This window comes from Monodon monoceros, unplaced genomic scaffold, assembly GCF_005190385.1.
Source record: "Monodon monoceros isolate NGI ecotype Baffin Bay Population unplaced genomic scaffold, NGI_Narwhal_1 Super_Scaffold_13, whole genome shotgun sequence".
NCBI lineage: Eukaryota > Metazoa > Chordata > Mammalia > Artiodactyla > Monodontidae > Monodon > Monodon monoceros.
In genome coordinates, this window is record NW_021703769.1 from 29345071 (window position 1) to 29363833 (window position 18763).

Below are 18763 nucleotides of genomic sequence, written 5' to 3' on the forward strand. Positions count from 1 at the left end.
GAAAAGAAAACGAAGTCTTTCCATCACATGTGGTAGAGATATATATTTATATATATTTATATATAATTTCTTTTGTGGTTGGAAATCCCAAAGCTAAGTCTGTTCATATTTTTTTCTTTTTTTTTTTTTTTACCTACTAATGCCTCCTCTTCCCCCTGCCCCTCTGGCCCAGGCCCAATTTCTGGGGCAGGTGCAGTGAAGGGTGAGTGGAATGGGCAGTGATTGCCAGGACAGCTCCCCACCCAGCTCAGAGATCTGGTGAGGGGCACTGGAAAGGGCTGTGCAGAAGGACAGAGGCCACAGGGGCACTCCTGTTTTTGTGGGGGATGCACAGCTCGTTAAACAGTCACCAGTCATGGGAGGAGGCTGGTCAGGGGTTGGGGGATTGCTCACAGTAGTTGCCAGCTCCCTCCACCCTGCCCCACAAACCCAGTCTGTGGGTGGGAAGGAGAGAGTAAAAAGAGAGAAATACAAGGGCTGAGGGCCAAGCCTCCTCTGATTTTTATTGCTGGTGTGTTAGAAATTTGCCTTTCCCTTCTTATTTTGGGGAGATGGACTCTGAGACGGCCCCCAGAGGAGGAAGTGACATTGGCTTCCCCAGTCCCCACTGATGGCCATGCCAGGCCTACCCTGGGCAAACACTTGGCTACTTCAGGCCTCTGGGACCCAGGGGTCAGTGATCCTCTCAGTTCAGTCTTGCTCTTCAAGAGCAATCATAGCCACCCCCACCCCCCAAAACAGGGGCCTCAGGCTCAAGCTTGGGCCCAGTGGAACTTGGAAGTGGGCAGTGCACCAAAGATCAAGCAGTTTTCTACTGGAAGAAAAGGTGAGGTTTGGGGGAAGAGATGGCCTAGGACAATGATGTTCTGAGTATGAAAGCAATAGGCTGAGCACGAAAGCAGAAGGTGGCTGAGGGAATCAAGTCAGGGAAAACACAAGAAGACATCACAGACACTCATGTGACCTCAGAAACTAGGTGAGGGGAGTGCCTGAGAGGCAGGTGGCACTTAATAGCTGTAGTTAGAGCTGGACAGTGGCCCTGGGTGTGGTGTCAGCCAAGCAGATGGGGCTGTTGTCCTGTGGGATCCTGGTCGGAAGGGTGTGGGTAAAGCTAAGAAGCCTCCAGGTGACCCTTCTCAAGAATAGGGTGGCAGATCTTCCCTGGGCACTGAGCCTCCAGCCCCAGCCCTTCTCTCCTCCAACACACACATATGGACACACACCCAGGACCAGGCCAGGCTCTGAGGCCTGAGTCCAAGAGACCTTGGCAGGGAGGGGCTGGGCAAGTAGCCCTCTCAACCACAGGTAGGCCACCTGCTCCCGTTTGTCCTGCCAATCTGCCCAGGGAGGGAGAAAAGTACTGGAAGGAGAGAGGCCAGGAGTCCAAGGTGTCAGCTTTGGCAGAACGCACGCAAGCCCCCTCAGGTTACATGGCCAAGGAGATGGGTACAGAGAGCATCTCTGGACACAGGGTGGCCGACAGTAGCAGCCCAGACCCACCAAGGAGCTGGGCACCTCATGGCACTGCAAGGCCTGCCACCTCTCCAACAAGGGAGTGCCAAGAAAAGGAGCATGAGTTCCCCTGCTGCCTGGGCTCCTCATCCCCACTCACTCTGCCCTTCCCCTGTTTCCTCCTTGGGAGGAGGGTCGAGTGGGCTGCCCAGAGGGGCAGTGGTAGAGCTGGGAGACACCCAGTGAGGGGAGGGGAGGGGAGGGGCCTGGTCACAGCTGCTTTGAGAACCTCTTTGGTCTGGGGATACAGGGGACATGGGGAAAAGAGATGGTGGAGGGGGGGACACTGGGGACTCTGGCCTTTGACTGGGTATTTGTCAAAAGGCCACATGCCCAGGTAGGGGATCAGATTTCTGTGGACTCGATACGCTCGAGGCGGGAGGGGGTCCAGGCTTTCTTCTCCTCCCCATGTTGGGGTGTAGGCGTGCTGGCACCTCCCGCAGCCCCCCGCTCTCGCAGCCGCCGCTCCAGCTGCTGGTTGCGCTGGTACATCTCTACATAACTCAGCTGCAGCTGCTTCTGGTACTCGATAACCTTCTCCTTCTCCTCCAACCACACTCGGCGCTCCTCTGCGAAGCTGGCACCCTGGCGCTCCCGGGCTCGCCGCTCAGCTGCCAGCTCAGCCTGCAGGCGCCCCACCTCCCGCCGCAGGGCCCGAGTCCCACTCTCCCCCCCAGCATCCACCTCCCCATCCAAGGAAACCAGGGAGGCGGCAGCAGCCACCCCAGCCTGACGACGCATCTTGGCCTCGTCGCTCTCGCAGGTGGCCAGCACGTCCTGCGGCTCGGCCGGGTCCACTGGGGTCAGCGCTGGCTTGAGGCAGGCAGAGGGCAGCTCGCCCTCACCCAGCTCCAGGCTGGCCTGTTTGCTGCTGAAGGAGTCCCTCAGGCTGAGCAGCTGCTCCTCCTTCTCCCGCAGTGAGGCCCGGCCCTCCCGCAGCTGCGAGCGTAGCCCAACAATCTCACTCAGCTTCTGGGACACATCCGCCTGCGAGTCCTTCAGCTGCTGCTTCAGTAGGGAAATCTCCCCAGCCTTCTGGCATACCTGGGCAGGGACAGGTGAGAAGAGAAGTCAGGGTGAAGGCAGAGCTCTGCTCACCCACACCCCAGCCCCCATATCCAGCCCCAGGGCATCAAGCTGCCCCAGGGCTCAGGGTCAGCTCCTCATCATGGCAGAAATGACATGCAGGCTTCCCTCCTCAGACTTGGGACAGACATGGCTAATCTCACACAGCCTGGGACAGCTCTGGTCCTCACAGACACTCCTAATTGATCCCTGCACAACCTTCACACCCCTTGTGATAGTTGTGGGCTGCTGCTCTGGGTTTCTCCAGAGAGACAGAAGGAAGGGGACACAGGGAGATGCCCAACCCCCCAGTCTGCACCTCCCACTTAGTTTCCTCCATCCGGGGCAGGAAGTCAGCCTGTTCCTTCTGGCAGGCGGCAACCTTGTCCTCAAGCTCTTCCCGTTGCCTCATCAGCCGGGCTGCCTCCTCCTGCAGCTGCTTCTTGTCCTGCTGCAGCCGCAGCACCTGCAGCTGTAGGCCTTGCTGGGCGCGCTGGGCGCGACGGGCCACCTGCTGCAGCTTCCCACTGCAGCCCTGCCGCAGCTCGGCTAGCTCACGCTCCCAGGCCTTCTGACGCTCCTCCAGCACCTGGGCCACTGCCGCCTCGCTCTGCTCCAGGCTACGCCGCAGAGCTGCCACCTCCTGTTCCTTCTCCCACAGCCGTTCCTCTAGCTCCTGGATCAGAGCACTGGGCGAGGGTGGTGAGCAGGCCGCAAATGGCAGGCCTCCACCTCCGCCGTCCCCTGATCCCAGGTGGCCTGGCCGCCCCATGGATGAGGATGACCCACCCTTGCTGGAGGCCCGCACACTGTCAGAGGTTGCCAGGTCCTGGTAGCCTGACCCACCACCGCTGCTGCTGCCACCACTGCCACTACCATAGCTGGCAGTGCCAATGCGGTTGATGTGGCTGGTGGAGGCACTGAGGGGCGCCAGGTGCTGGCTATAGCTGGAGCTGTAGGTGGGCAGGCTTGTGAGTGAGTTCCGGCCTGAGTCTGAGAGGCCGCCCCCTCCCCCACCCGCTGGGGTCATGGTCCGAGACTTGTCCAGTCCACCCTTGAGGCCACCAGGGCCCTGTCGTCCCTCAGGGGTCCCGTTGGTCTGGGGGGGGGCACAAGTTCTGCATGGAGTGGAAATTTTTGGGTACAACAGGCTTGAAGGCCGAAGGCCGAACTAGCGGCTCTGAGCACTGCACAAAAGCAAGGAAGGGGGAGTCGACATCAGGATGGGACCTTAACCTTGCCCCCAGTCTCTTCCCTCTGATCTAGACTTGTTCAGCCCCACCTCCCACCCCCATTGGATCCCCATCCTGGGAGTCCCTCCTGGCTGGAGTCCCACCTTATATTCACCACCTGCCCCCCTCACAGCCAGGTCTTTACCCTTGACCTACCAGCTGGAGTTGGCCCCCAAGGCTCCCCAGCCCAGCTTCTATCTCAGCCCCTATAACCCAAAAACGTCCAAGAAGGCCCACTTCACCCTCCTCTATGGACTGCCTCCTGCCCCAGGAAAAGGCCCCGGGGACTGACCTGGTCTAGCTTGCCAGAGGTGGCCAGGAGCTTGGGTGGGTGGCTGGGCTCACGATACTGTGGTGGGGCCTTGTCACTGCCGCCGCTGCTGCTGCTGCCACCACTGCTGCCCACCACATTGCCGCAGACATCTGTGTGGTCATTGCCCCGTAGCTCGCCATTGAGGTAGAGTGAATTGGCGAGAGCCTTGTCCTCCGAGGGGTAGCGGCCTGGCCTCTCCCTGCTGGCCCCACTGCCACGGGGGCCAGGGAAACTGCCTTGGCTGCCCCCACCCCCCGTGCGGGTGCCCACACTCTTCATGGCGAACTCCTGAGTGTGGGCCACCCCACTGCCCACACTGCCCATGGCCAGACGAGGGTCTGGGGGTCCGAGCTCAGAGGGCCGAGGGGCAAAGGCCAGGAGGGGATCCCGCCCTGGATCAGCACGCACAGGCAGTGTCTCCAGCTTCGCCATGACTAAGCCAGGGGGGCACTGTGGGCACAGGTGGGAAAGCAGATAGGTCAGCTCCACCTCCACTCCCACCATCCCATGCAAGCCCGACCCGGCACCACCTGCATCCTGCCCCTCAGTGTCTCCTTCCTTATAGTGGGTACAAGAGTTCCCAAACACCCAAGGTAAAGGAATGGGGCTGGGTAAATAATGATAGCTTGGTAATAGGGGCTACCCGTTGCACACCTGACAAAGCCCAATCCCCAGGGACTATGCACCTACCCTCCTAGCTTTGCTCTGCTCAGTATTCCATTCTTTAACTCCCACCTCAAACCCACCTCCTTCATGAGCCTCCCAGACACAGTGACCCCCTCAACTCTTCACTGCAACCCCCAGAACTCAGGTGTACTTTACTCTGGGTCTGGACCCCTATATCCCAACCTCATGGGCTGGGGAGAACTCAGGTGTACTTTACTCTGGGTCTGGACCCCTATATCCCAACCTCATGGGCTGGGGAGATGGGGTTGGAAGGGGACAGCAGTACCTGAATTCAGTAGGGAACCTCAGAACTTAAGGGAGGGAGAGAAACCCACCCCTATCCAAAAACTGTGGACAGGAGTCCTTCCCGGCCCCCTAACCCAGGGTGTTGCAGTCAAGGGCAGAAGTGGAGGCTCACTACCAGCGCAGGATCCTCTCCTTGCCTCTCCAAGGGGGTGGGGGGCCGACGGGTCCTCAAGCCTTGGACCCTCCGAGGCCCGGTCTGCAGGGGCCATGTGCCTCACTCTCGCAGCTCGGCCAGGACCAGCTGCGCGACTTTGGACGGGCCGACTGAGCCATCCTGGACTGCAGTTTTCTCCTCTGCGAAATGGGAGGAATGGAGGACCTACCTCGCAGAGCTGCCGCATGCCAGGCACCCCAGGGAGGCGGGCGCGGGGAGGGGACAAGGGTATCGGGGGTCTGGTGGGCGGGAGCTGCCGCGGCGGCGCATATCTGGGCCACCAAGGGCATGCCCCGCCCCTCGCGGACTGCCGGGGACCCCAGCTGCAGCGCCTAGCAGGGGGGCCCTCCCGGAGGTCTTTCCAACTCTGCCGCATGGGGGCCTGGCACGAGAGGGCCCCCTACCCATGGTCAGTACCTCAGCAGAGGCCCCCGGGCTGGCAGAGGCCGGGGCAGAGGACGCAGCGCCGCCAGCACGGGCGCCTGCCATGCCTTCCTCCTGGCCTGCTGTTCCTACAAGTGGGCGGGGGCAGGAGCGGGGCCTCCGTGCCCAGCGGCGCCCAGGAGGATTCCGCGCCTGCAGAACCCCTCCAAGAATTCACTGCCTTCGGGAAGACTTCCTGGATTACTCCCCTCCCCCGCTCCTTGTGGACCTTGACCCTGCTTAGTTCACCGTGAATTTCTCTGAGCCCTTCAGTGGATGTGCGTCCCTCCTCCCCCAGGGCCGGCCCACAGAAGCAGGGGGAGCAGGGCCTCGGGTTACCTGCGCTCAGGAAGGCCCCGCTTCCTGGTTCCTTTGTCTCAAGTCCGCACCTGGGAAGACCTGCCCCAGAGATCCTCATATCCAGCCAGGCAGTGGGAGCAGGCAGTGCCTGCTGTGAGTGTAGACGCTCAAATACGTGTGCCAGAAATGGCAGGGGGCGCCCTTCAGGCCTTTAACCCCTGTTCCCACCAGAAACCAGGCAGGGAGCCTTCCTTCTCTGCCAAGGTGAAGGGGTACTGGTAGCAGCCCTCGGCCCCTTGAGTGCACTTCAAACTGTCTTCTACCCATATGCCCATTTTTAATGCTGTGTTTGTGCTATCAGGCCCCAGACCAGGGGAGCCTTAACAAAACTCTTGCCCTTCAGTCTTCTGGCCGTCACACCTGGAATTACAGCCCTAGGTGGTTGGAAAACTTACCACAAACCAGTCCACACTGACTTTGTAAAATTCCATTCTATCAGCCTCTCCCCCCGACCCCCCAGGTGTGGAGAACAGGACTTTACTACATTGCTCCCTTAAGCTAATCTGTTCCACATGTCCCACAAGGCTGAGACTTAGGGTGAGTCAAGAGAGGCACCTAGGGCGCAATTTAGGTGCAGGATCAGCAAGTGCAGGACCCTGAGAGTGAGTGCCTCCTTTCATCTGGTGCCCTAGGTGCCTCCCTCTTTTTTTTTAATATATTTTTGGCTGCATTTGGTCTTCGTTGCTGCACGCAGGTTTTCTCTAGTTGCGGTGAATGGGGGCTACTCTTTTTTGCGATGCGTGGGCTTCTTATTGCGGTGGCTTCTATTGTTGCAGAGCACGGGCTCTAGGCACGCGGGCCCAGTAGTTGTGGCTCAAGGGCTCTAGAGCGCAGGCTCAGCAGCTGTGGTGCACGGGCTTACTTGCTTGGCGGCATGCGGGATCTTCCTGGACTAGGGCTCAAACCCGTGTCCCCTGCATTGGCAGGCAGATTCTTAACCACTGCGCCACCAGGGAAGCCCTACGTGCCTCTTGACTCACCCTGGCCATGCTGTCTCCACTCCCAGTATACTCCAGCCCAGATATCCCCCTCCCATTCTAAGCATGACCCCCTTCTCTTGCCATCTCTGGATGCAGTGTAGGGAGCAGCTAGGGACTGAGAAGGTGGAGGCTGTGAGGCCTGAGGCTTAGAACCAGTGGGAAGATCTGGGCAGGGAGGAAGAACGGACAGAATTTCATACAGATGGTGTTCAGGGGGTGGGGGCAAGGGAGGAATCTGGACTGGGGCACCAGGATGGGTGTGACACCCTTAACTTGACAGGAGGAGAATGTTTGGGGGAAATGGGTGATTTGAGGAAGACCAGAGAAAGATATCTGTCACATACCGGATGGAAAGAGAGACTGGAATCATGAGCATTCAAGGGTGGTGTGGGTGGCGCCCAGCATGGAGCTCGAGTGGTAGAGCCCCAGAAGACTGGGAGGTGGTGTGGGAGTGGGAAGAAGGCCAGGAGAAGGCAGGCCCTGAAGACCAAGATGGAGTGGGCTGCAAGAATGTGGGGGCAGCTCCTGGTGTTAAAAAAGGGGCGAGGGCTTCCCTGGTGGCGCAGTGGTTGAGAATCTGCCTACCAATGCAGGGGACACGGGTTCGAGCCCTGGTCCGGGAGGATCCCACATGCCGCGGAGCAACTAAGCCAGTGCACCACAACTACTGAGCCTGCGCTCTAGAACCCGTGAGCCACAACTACTGAAGCCCACACGCCCAGAGCCCGTCTCTGCAACAAGAGAAGCCACTGCAATGAGAAGCCCACGCACTGCAACGAAGAGTAGCCCCCACTCACTGCAACTAGAGAAAGCCCACGCCCAGCAACGAAGACCCCACGCAGCCAAAAATAAATAAATTTATATTAAAAAATTTTTTTTAAAGGGACCAGGTAAAATTGGGATTGGCGGGGGTGTCCTGAATTTGGCAAGTGGAAACATCACGTGTCTATGAGAGAATGATTTCAGAAAAGTGGTGCAAGGCAGAGCCAGACTACAGGAGTAGGAGGGGGGTCTGAAGGGAAAGATGGAAGAGTTCCCTTCTCTTTTTTTTTTTTTTTGTTTTGCGGTATGTGGGCCTCTCACTGTTGTGGCCTCTCCCGTTGCGGAGCACAGGCTCCAGACACGCAGGCCCAGCAGCCATGGCTCACGGGCCCAGCCGCTCCGTGGCATGTGGGATCTTCCCAGACCGGGGCACGAACCCGTGTCCCCTGCATCGGCAGGCGGACTCTCAACCACTGTGCCACAAGGGAAGCCTCCCCTCTCTTTTAAGAGGAGGCCAGAGAAGGCAGTAATTTAAGGTGGTTTGGGATCCAAGGGCTCTCTTCTAATTTTAGAATTTAACATGGTAGAAACCTGAGTGTGGTGATATCCTGAAGGAAGGCATCAATAGTGAGATTAGAGATCTAGGCAAGGGGGCGCCACCAGAAGCCTGGGTGTGGACAGGAGCAAACCTCAGAAGTGATCATGTTGATCATGAGAGTGACAGGAAGGTTCTTTGCAAACTGTAAGGTGCAGTACAAACATGCAATACTACCTTCTCTGAGATTCAGTAAAGGAGAATCTGACCATAGGTTGGGGCTGATCATATTCCACCCTGACCCACTGTTTCCCTGGATTGTGTGTAGTCCCCAGGAAGGCCTGGATGCCCAGAGTCCTGGATGGATGGAAATGAGGTCCCAGAACTGTTTCCTGAGCCTCCTATCCCTGTGGTTTACCTGGGGAATCTTTGACTACCAACCCACTGCAGCTCTCCCTGGAGTCTCGCTCTCCAAACAGCTTCTTGCCATAACTCTAACCTGTTATGGTCAGCCCCATACAAGCGTTCCCTGCCCCTTCTCTCTCCCAAGCTTGGGCTGCTGCAGCTTCTTTCCACAAAACCCCAGCAGGGACTGGTAGGATAAACAGGGGCGTATGTTTCCCTGATAGGTGGAAACTGAGCCCAGGGGAAGGGTTTGAGCTTCATTTGTGGGTCTGGGTCCTGAACTAGCCCAGGTAGCTGAGTGTGGTCGGCAAAGACAGCCTCATGGCCTCAGCTCAACAACCTGGGATGACAGCCTGTTGCCCGATTCTGCCTCTATCTCTGTCCTATCAGCTCTCAGTGCCTAGGACATTACACACAGTATTAGTGGTCATGAACGGGCCAAAGAGACAATACCTGGGGGTTACATGGGCAGGTCCTTCCATCCTACAGTGACCACCCACCCCACCATAGCTGTGTCCCTCCCAAAACTAGGAATACCCCACCTTTCTCTTGGGTCTCAGAGGCCCCAAGCTCAGCCCATTCACCCCCTAAAGATCTCAGCAGCCCCTCCTGCCAGCATCTTTGCAGGGGGCTCCTCACTGGGCTTTCTTTCTCAGCACTCCCTCCCCTGTGCAGCTGCCAAGGGACCCTTTCTAAAGGGCAAAGCCGATCTTGTCTGTGCTCTGCCCAAATTCTACTGCACCAAGTGCAATAGACAGAGTTATGGAGGTATCAGCTCCAAGTGTAAATCCCAGCTCAACTGATTAGGGGTGGAACTGCATGCAGGTTATTCCACCGTGGGTTCTCACACCTACCCTACAGGAATCTTAAGAAGTGAATGTATTACGGGTAAATGCCTGGCATTCCTCTCAGCCCTCAGAACCAGAGCAGAGCTTGAAGCAGGGCCCCCAAGGCCTCTCCTGTTGCTCATCCTATTTCCCTTGACCTGAGCCCCTCTCCACTCTACACACAAAATCTCTTCTCAGCTCTCTGTGCCCATCCTGCATCCTTCAAGGACCAATCCAAATGCTGCCTCCCAGGACAGCATCCCTGATCTACCCTGGGAGAGGGGGTAGGGTGGCCTTGGAGCACTTGGCTCAGGCCACTCCAGGGATATTTCATTCTGAGACTGGCCTGTGAGTACCCCCAGGGGGAATGGACGGCAGAGTCTTGGATCTCTGGCCCCTGGCACTGAGGAGATACAGAGAGAATGTGTGTGGGAATGCTAGTTATGAGCAATGCAAAGAGGCAGTGAATCGGACAGGAAAATCAGGAAGGGCTTCCGAGAAGAAGGACTGAGGGATAAAAGGTATCAGGGGCACTGTAGGGCTTTTGGGGGTGCAGAGGTCTCCAGAACTTCTTGGTTGGGATGTGTGAGGGAAGATCCATCTTCCCTTGGCGACAAAGGGGGAAGGGCCCCATCCCCTAGATCCTGGCTCTGATAAATCCCATGTTTCAGGAGTGAGGGGGCTGACAGCGCCCCCCCACACACACCCCGAGCACACACACGCGCACACACGAGCCTCCCGCACGGGGGTGGGGGTGGGGGCTGGCGGGTGCTCGGGCGCTGCCCACGACAGAGACCCCAGCCACAGGCCATCCCGAGGAGGTGCCCGGGGGTGGGGTGGTCTCTGCGGTGGGGGAAATCCCTCCCGCACCTCTCGGTGCTCCCCACCAAGGCGTGTGGCCCGGGGGGCGGGGCGCAGAGGGAAGAGGTGACATAATCCGGGCCGCACCCCCTCCGGCCGCCACCTTCCCCCAGGCCCTGCGAAGCATCCATGACATCATCGGTCTCATCTTCACTCCCCTCACCCCCAAGGATCCCAGCAGTGGGACGCGCCCCCTCCCCGGCTCCGGGTCCTACCGAACGAGCCTCGCGGTGCAGCGGGCAAGGCGACAGACAGGTCGGAGCCAGGAGGGGCGCCGCAGTGCGCCTGCCTCACTTACTCGCTATCTCAGGGTCCGATGCGGGGTCTTCGGCGCGGGCGCCGCCGGTCCGGCTAGCTGGCGCAGCCAGAAGCCCGCCCGGCTGGGCGCGAGGCGCGGGCCCGGCTGCGCTCGGCGCCCCTCCCGCTCCCCGCCTGGGCCCCGCCCACTCGCGGCTGCGGCAAACGCGGGCACGCCCTCCAGCCACGCCCCCGGGACCCGCCAATCCCGGGGCTGGGGCGGGGCCCAATGCCTTAACCCTTTCGTCGCTGCGTCCAGGCCCGCGCGTGGGACCCCTCTCTTTCACCCACCCCAGGGCGCCGCGAGTCTGCCCCGAGCCCCCTGCTCATTCCCTGTTAACCCTCAAGACCCTTGGGCTCAGCCCCCAGTCTCTGCTCTTCAACAAATCCAGTAGGACCGCGCCCTCCTTGAACCCCACATCTTTGGCGACAGGGAGGAGCCCCTCTGACTTGGGGAAGGGGCTCTAGAAGCTAAGCCCCGAGCCCTATTCCTCTCGCGCTCCCGTTCTTCGGGACGCGACTTCCCAGCGAACGCCTTGGAGACCTTGCAAGTCTGCAAGGTGGGGGCGGGGCGAGACGTCTGGAGTGGATCCGACAACGCGCTTGGAAGACCCTTCGCGGGCATAGGGGAGGCTTCGCGGGTCGTGACTGTGTCCGTCAGCAATCGGAACCGGTTTGAAACTTGATTGTCGCGGAGGATCACCGTCGTGGGGGAAAAGGCGGGTGACAAGGAAAAAGACATAACATTACAATCGAGCAGGGTTTGACTGCTTCACCCTGTGGGCCGAAACTGGCAGGATGCCCGGCCCTTCGGAGTGAGAGGGAGTAAGGTGGTTCGTCTCAGATCTGGAGCACCAGCTTCGCACGCGCTTGCCAGGTCTGTGAGAAGAGTGCTCATTCCGCCCCTGGTGGCCCGGGAGGACTGCCGGGAGGAAGAAGTCTGTCTGGAAGTGAGGCCTTAGCCTTGAACAGGGTAGACAAGCAAGCCAGGCCTAGGGTTCAGAATTAGCAAGAGCCTGGAGGCACAAAGTGTCTGTCCTAAAAACTGCAGCGTCTCCACTCCGGCTGGCATTTAACCCATTGTAGCTCTACTGTTAACAGATGACTTGTTTGGTCATCTGTCATCTTATTTTATGGTTTTTATTTCTGGCTATTTCCTGTTTTCTGAATTTTTCCATATTTGCTTTTATTTGCTATAGTGATTTGCAATGCAGAAAGCCTGTTTTTAATTCTCCTGGTTGTTGCCTTTATCAAATAAAAATGCAGTTTATATTTCACAAATTATTAAAGTCAATGACAAATCATTTATTTTTATGTTCCTCCTTGTGTAATGAGAAATTTCCATCTCTTGGCCTGCTGCCCTCACACTTACTTTTATCTGTCCACTTAATCTAGGATGATAGACCCAACTTTTTTTTTTTTTTTTGCGGTACGCGGGACTCTCACTGTTGTGTCCTCTCCCGTTGCGGAGCACAGGCTCCGGACGCACAGGCTCAGCGGCCATGGCTCACGGGCGCAGCCGCTCCGCGGCATGTGGGATCTTCCTGGACCAGGGCACGAACCCGTGTCCCCTGCATCAGCAGGCAGACTCTCAACCACTGCGCCACCAGGGAAGCCCTAGACCCAGCTTTTGTTTTTACAATTTTTTTTTAAAGTCAAAAAATCCTCTTTTTCAATCGTTTTTGGCTTTTGCAAACCCTTCGTTTAATTAGTAACAATGTCACTGCCAGTTTTTTATGCACTAATTTTTCTGTTCCTCATTCAGACTCATCTCCCACTTGACTGGTGATTTCAAGGAGAACTCTGGGATGTTACCTTTTTCTAAGTCTTTTGCCCTAGGTGAGAATGCCTTTCTACTGTCTTTACACACATGGTGGCTTGACTATTTATAGAATTCTTGAATCTCAAACTATCCCCATCAAGACTCTCTTGTCCTTATCCCATTCTTTTGGCTCTTAAAATGGTAGCAAGTACACCTGAAACTAATATAATGTTATATGTCAATTATAGCTCAAAAAAAAAAGGTAACAAAGCTGGGCTGGTCTCTTTTATTATTATTATTTTTAATATTTATGTATTTATTTGGCTGTGGTGGGTCTTAGTTGCAGCAAGCAGGATCTTTGGGGCATGCCAGATCTTTTTTTAGTTGTGGCATGCGGGCTTCTTTTAGTTGCGGCATGCAGGATCTAGTTCCCTGACCAGGGATGGAGCCCTCAGTCCCCTGCATTGGGAGCATGGAGCCCTAACTGCTGGACCACCAGGGGAGTCCCTGGGCTGGTCTCTTAGGCAAGCAACTCACCTGGTGCTTGTTGGGATTTTTCCTTACCCTCAAAATTCAAACATTTTGCCAGTATAATTCTCAGTATAGGCATTTTTCTGTTACTTTTACAGAAACAAAAAAGGTCTTCTTTTCAACTGAGAAAAGTTTTCTTCTATGTTCTTTCTTGTCCATTCTATGAACAGATTATTTTGGATATTTTTCTCCCCTAAAATTATCACGTTGGATTGCCATTGTCAATGAAATCTCTTTGTCCCTTTTCTCTGAATCCTGGAGACACTATCTCAAGTTTTTTGTTTTTGTTTTTTCAACATCACTGATTTAATTTTCTTCAGAGTCAAAGATACGCTGTTTTCTCTAATAAAATATCTCATTCTGTTTATTTTCCTTTCATTTTAGCCATTTTCTACCCACCTCTGTCTTGATCTCAACTTAATCTCTTTTTATAGTTCTCTGTTCTTATGTCATGGAGAATGTGGTTTTGCATCTTAAGAGCACCAAGAAAATAAGAGAATAACCATATCTGGCTCTGTTCTAATGCATATGAAAACCTTGATAATGTGGACAATTTTCTGGGAAATAAAATTATAAAAATAAGAAAGATGTTGAAAATATTATCCAAGAAAGATGTCCAAAACAGGCTCTAGGCCCAGATGGTTTAATGGAAGAATTCTCTCAAACTTTCAGTGAACAGATAATCCTCACCCTATAAGTCTGTATCAGAGCGCAGAAAACCAAAAATGGTAAATATTTCATTTTATGAAGCCACAATTCGCAATAAAGGAGGATCAGAAAGGAGAACTACAAACCAGTCATACTTATCAGTTCAGAGGGGGAAAAAAATCCTAAATACAAATCAAGGAAATAAAATTAAATATTATTGTATATGAACTTAATAATCCATGAGTGTGTTAAATGAGAAAAACAATCATCATAATAGAGGCCAAAAAGTCATTCAAAAATCAATACCCCAAAGAACCCTCATAATTAACCAGGAATGGTTGAAATTAAGATTCAATATTTTGTGCTTTCTTGACAAAAATCTAGAGGGCCTCAAATGGCCTAACTGAAAGTTGCCCTAGTCAAACAATCCTCCTTATCAAATGGATGAGGTGCAGTTTCTGCTTATCTCTGAGTATTGTAGTGGGTTTCAGTTCTCTGCCGGCCCTCAGATTTATTCAAACAAGCAAATCAGATCCCCTGCAGGAACCAGTGGGCACTCACCCTCTTGCTGCTACAAAGTCTGCCTCCCACAGTCCCTGGCTGTTCACTGTATTCCTGAGTGCAACACCTGTGTGGCCCTGGGTGGCTTGTGGTGTTCTCCTCCCCTGGGCTGTGAGTATATGTGCTGTCAATCTCACCTGCTCAGTGTCAGGTATTGTGTTTGGCCATCCCCATAACCCTAAGGAGGGAATCTCTGCCTCACCAATGGAGTGAAGAGTAAGTAATTAAAACAAGAGTATATCAGACTAACAGGGAATTCCCTGGCAGTCCAGTGGTTAGGACTTCTCATTTTCACCGCCAAGGGCCCGGGAACTAAGATCCCGCAAGCCGTGAGGCACAGCCAAAGAAAAGAGTATATCAGGCTAACAAGAATTAAAAACCCACGTTGGTGAGGATGTAGGGAAATAGAAAATCACAAAGTGTTTTTTTTTTTTTTGGCTGCGTTGGGGCTTCATTGCTGTGCGCCGGCATTCTCTAGTTGCCGTGAGCGGGGGCTACTCTTTGTTGCGGTGCATGGGCTTCTCATTGCAGTGCTTCTGCACGGGCTCTAAAGCACGAGCTCGGTAGTTGTGGCACACGGGCTTAGCTGCTCCGCGGATTGTGGGATCTTCCAGGACCAGGGATAGAACCCGTGTCCCCCTGCACTGGCAGGCAGATTCTTAACCACTGAGCCACCAGGGAAGCCCCACAAAATATTTTTGAGAGTATAAATTGGTTCAACCTTTTGGGAGGACAATTGGGTAATTTATTAAAATGAGAAATGTGTATATCCTCGGACCCAACAATTCCATTTCTGGAAGAAATACCATCACAAATAATATGACAGATGTACAAAGACAGTCATTGACATAATGGTGTAATAGTAAAAAAAAAAAAGTTTTTTTAAACCTAAATACATCAGTCTGCTAAGAGAAGATTGGTCAAGTGAATAACAATGCAACCAATGCAATGCAAGTTCAGAAAAGCAAGTGGCAGAATCACATGTATACACACTATACTCTAATTTTTCTATTATTTTTTAAAGAATATATATGTACACGCATAGAAAAGTCTGGAAAGATACATACCAAACTATTAACAGTGGCTACCTTGAGATGGTGGGATTTCAGGGAGTATGACAGAAGAGAGGACTCTAGGCACTTTGATAATGTTTGCACTTTTTAAAACAAGCATGTGTTACTTTTGTAAAAAAATATTTTTTAAGGTAAAGAAGTTTGCTTGCAAGAATAAACAGGTGAGTAAGCTCTGAAAATTTAGACAGACTATTAGATATTAAATATTTGCTCAAAAATCCCTGCCCCGATGGAGTTTGCATTCTAGTGGGAGGAGACAATAAGTAAAATATATAGTGAATTAGAAAGTGGTAAGTACTAAGGAGAAGTTGAGACTGCAGGGGATCCCAATTCTGAATAAGATAGAAGATCTTGCTGAAGAAGTGCACTCAAGTTACAGACCTGGAGGGGAGGGAAGCAAGCCTGAAGTATGAAAGAGGTTCCTAGGATGCAATCATTTTATCTATAACAAAATGAGCTTTTCTTTTTCAATGTTTTGTTTTATTGCACTAAAGCTTCCAGACAGAAAAATGGTTAAAAACATTATAGTTTTTAATAAGATCAATAACTACAAAAAGAATTAGCATTGTTAAAAATCTACCTTTTGGGGCTTCCCTGGTGGCGCAGTGGGTGGGAGTCCACCTGCTGATGCAGGGGACGCGGGTTCCTGCCCCGGTCCGGGAGGATCCCACATGCCGCGGAGCGGCTGGGCCCGTGAGCCATGGCCACTGGGCCCGCGCGTCTGGAGCCTGTGCTCCGCAGCGGGAAAGGCCACAGCAGTGAGAGGCCCGCGTACCACAAAAAAAAAAAAAAAAAAAAAAAAAAAAATCTTTTTTTTTTTTTGGCCACACCACGTGGCATGTGGGATCTGGTTCCCCAACCAGGGATCGAACCTGTGCCCTCTGCAGTGGAAGTGTAGAGTCTTAACCACTGGACCACCAGGGAAGTCCCAAAGGTCTACCCTTTTAAATGGCACTGGCCCTAGATTGTTTTATGGCTGAGTTCTACCTATCTATAAACAGGTCATTCTAAATCATAGGAAAAGCTCTATGGACCTAGAGATTATCATACTAAGCTCAGTAAATCAGAAAGAGAAAGACAAATACCATATGATATTTTTATATGGAATCTAAAATACGACACACATGGACATATCTACGAAACAAAAACAGACTCACAGACATAGAGAACAGACTTGTGGTTGCCAAGGGGAAGGGGGGTTGAGGAGGAGAAGGATTGGGAATTTGTGATTAGCAGATGCAAAGTATTATATATAGGAATAATAAACAAGGTCCTGCTGTGCAGCACAGGGAACTATATTCAATATCCTGTGATAAACCATCATGGAAAAGTATATGAAAAAGAAAATATGTATGTATAACTGAGTCACTTTGTACAGCAGAAATTAACACTTTTTTAAATCAACTTTTTTATACTTTAATAAAATTAAATAAACTTTTTTATACTTCAATAAAATTAAAAATAAAGGAAAGCTCTCTAATTTATAAAGGTAGAATAATCTTAATGCCAAAATCTGACAAATGAGACAAAAGAAGAAAATTGTGTGATTGATTAATCACCTGTCTTCCCCACTAGCTTGTAGCACCTATGTAGACAGGATCCTTTTTTAAAATTCCATATTTCCATCTTAATACTCTGGTAAACAGAATAATGGTCTTCCAAAGATGTCCAAGTCCTAATTCCCAGGACCCGTGACTATGTTAGGTTACATGGCAAAGGAGAATTAAGATGTAGATAGAATTAAGTTTTCTAATAACTTTAAAATTGGGAGATTATCCAAGTGGGCTCCATGTAATCACAAGGGTACTTACAAATGGAAGAGGGGGATTTTCCTGGTGGTCCAGTGGCTAAGACTCAACACTCTCAATGCAGGAAGCCTGGGTTCGAACCCTGGTCAGGGAACTAGATCCCACATGCCCCAACTAAGGATCCTGCACACGGCAGTGAATATCCTGCATGCCATAACTAAGACACAGCACATCCAAATAAATAAATATTTTTTTTAAAAAATGGAAGAGGAAGTCGGTGGTGGATTGCGGGGGGGCGGGGAGGGAGATGTGATTATGGAAGTATGGTTAAAGAGATACAACGTAGCTTGCTTTGCAGATGGAGGATGGGGGCCATGGAAATATGGGTGGTCTCTTGAAGATGGAGAAGAGCCTCCAGAAAGAAACATAGCCCACCTTGATTTTAGCCCAGTAAGACCTGTGTTGGACTTCTACATAACTACAAGATAATAAATTTGTGTTGTTTTACAACACTAAGTTTGTGGTAATTTGTTACAGCATCACTAGAAAACTAATGCAAGCACATAACAGACACTCAACATTCATTTGCTGAATGATGAATGAAACCACAAAAACCCTGGGTCTATAGATAAATGGGTAAAAGATAGAAATATATCATTCACAGAATACAAATGGCTAATAAGCAGTTGTAAACATCTTCAGCTGATATTGAAGAGATGCAAATGAAAACCTATCAAATTAGCAGGCTGTTGTGATCCTTTGGGCGTCCTACCCACCAAGTTATCCAGAAGGGAATTAGGGGCTTCTTCTCTGGGATGACTGGGCAGTTATCTCCAGATGCCAAATTGAGGAGCAGGCACTTAAATCCATGCTAAAGTTTGGATGTTTGTACTAAAGCTTCTTCCAGCTTGTTTTATAAATAAAGGAAATAAAAACCTCCCTAATTGGGACAAAAATTCTTAGGAATGACCAGTAAAAGTCTTGGGGGTTATCTAGACCAATATAAAACTATAAGTGAAATGTTGATGACCCAAGCATGCTGGGGTGTTTTACAAACTGCTGATGTTCACACACACACACACACACACACGGCCCATGAAAAAAATTTTAAAGGAAAAATACAAAAACATTATTAGACTATATTCTCTTTTTTACCACTATTCTTTACTAATGGCACATTTTACCTAAGACAGAGATGGCTTTATGTTCCCCAGGAATTTTTCTTTTCTGTAACATTTTTCTTTTCTGTTTTTACATAATTGATGCTTTGTTTATATAATACAAACAGACTTATCTGTACCTATATTATATAAACCTCACTGCAAGATATTTAGAAACAAGGTAAAAAGGAATACAAGTCACCACCCCATCTGCCATCTCAGGTGAGTTTTATGCACTCACCTCTATTTGTGAAGCATGTTGGTCCTTCTTAAAGCCCCAAGCAAAATAATATTTTAAATTATTATTGCATCATGGAAATTATGGTCATGCCCAAACCTCTAATCAATCTTATGGAAACTTGCAAACTCCAAAAATGTTACCAGATTTAATTTTTATAAAATCTGGGGTAAATTTGTCCAGCAGAAAGTCTTTTCTGTAAACTCTGTACATTATCATTACAGATAGGTACACTGGTGGTTAAATGAAACTTTTATAACCTGCCTTGGGGGCCCACATTTCCCATGTGTCCAATACACACAAACTAAAAAGGCATCAAGACAACTGTCAAACTAGACATCAAG

General features: G+C 51.7%; 1 protein-coding gene across 1 annotated transcript; it reads right to left on the reverse strand.

Annotated features, from left to right (window-relative positions):
* Positions 1-108: 108 nt before the first annotated feature.
* On the reverse strand, positions 109-10818 carry LZTS3 (leucine zipper tumor suppressor family member 3). Its single transcript, XM_029221409.1, is given in 6 exon segments — positions 109-2556; positions 2897-3685; positions 3687-3764; positions 4102-4572; positions 5169-5388; positions 10700-10818. Coding segments are annotated over 5 exon segments (2172 nt in total). The 5' UTR covers positions 5304-5388; positions 10700-10818; the 3' UTR covers positions 109-1857.
* Between the last annotated feature and the right edge of the window lie 7945 nt (positions 10819-18763).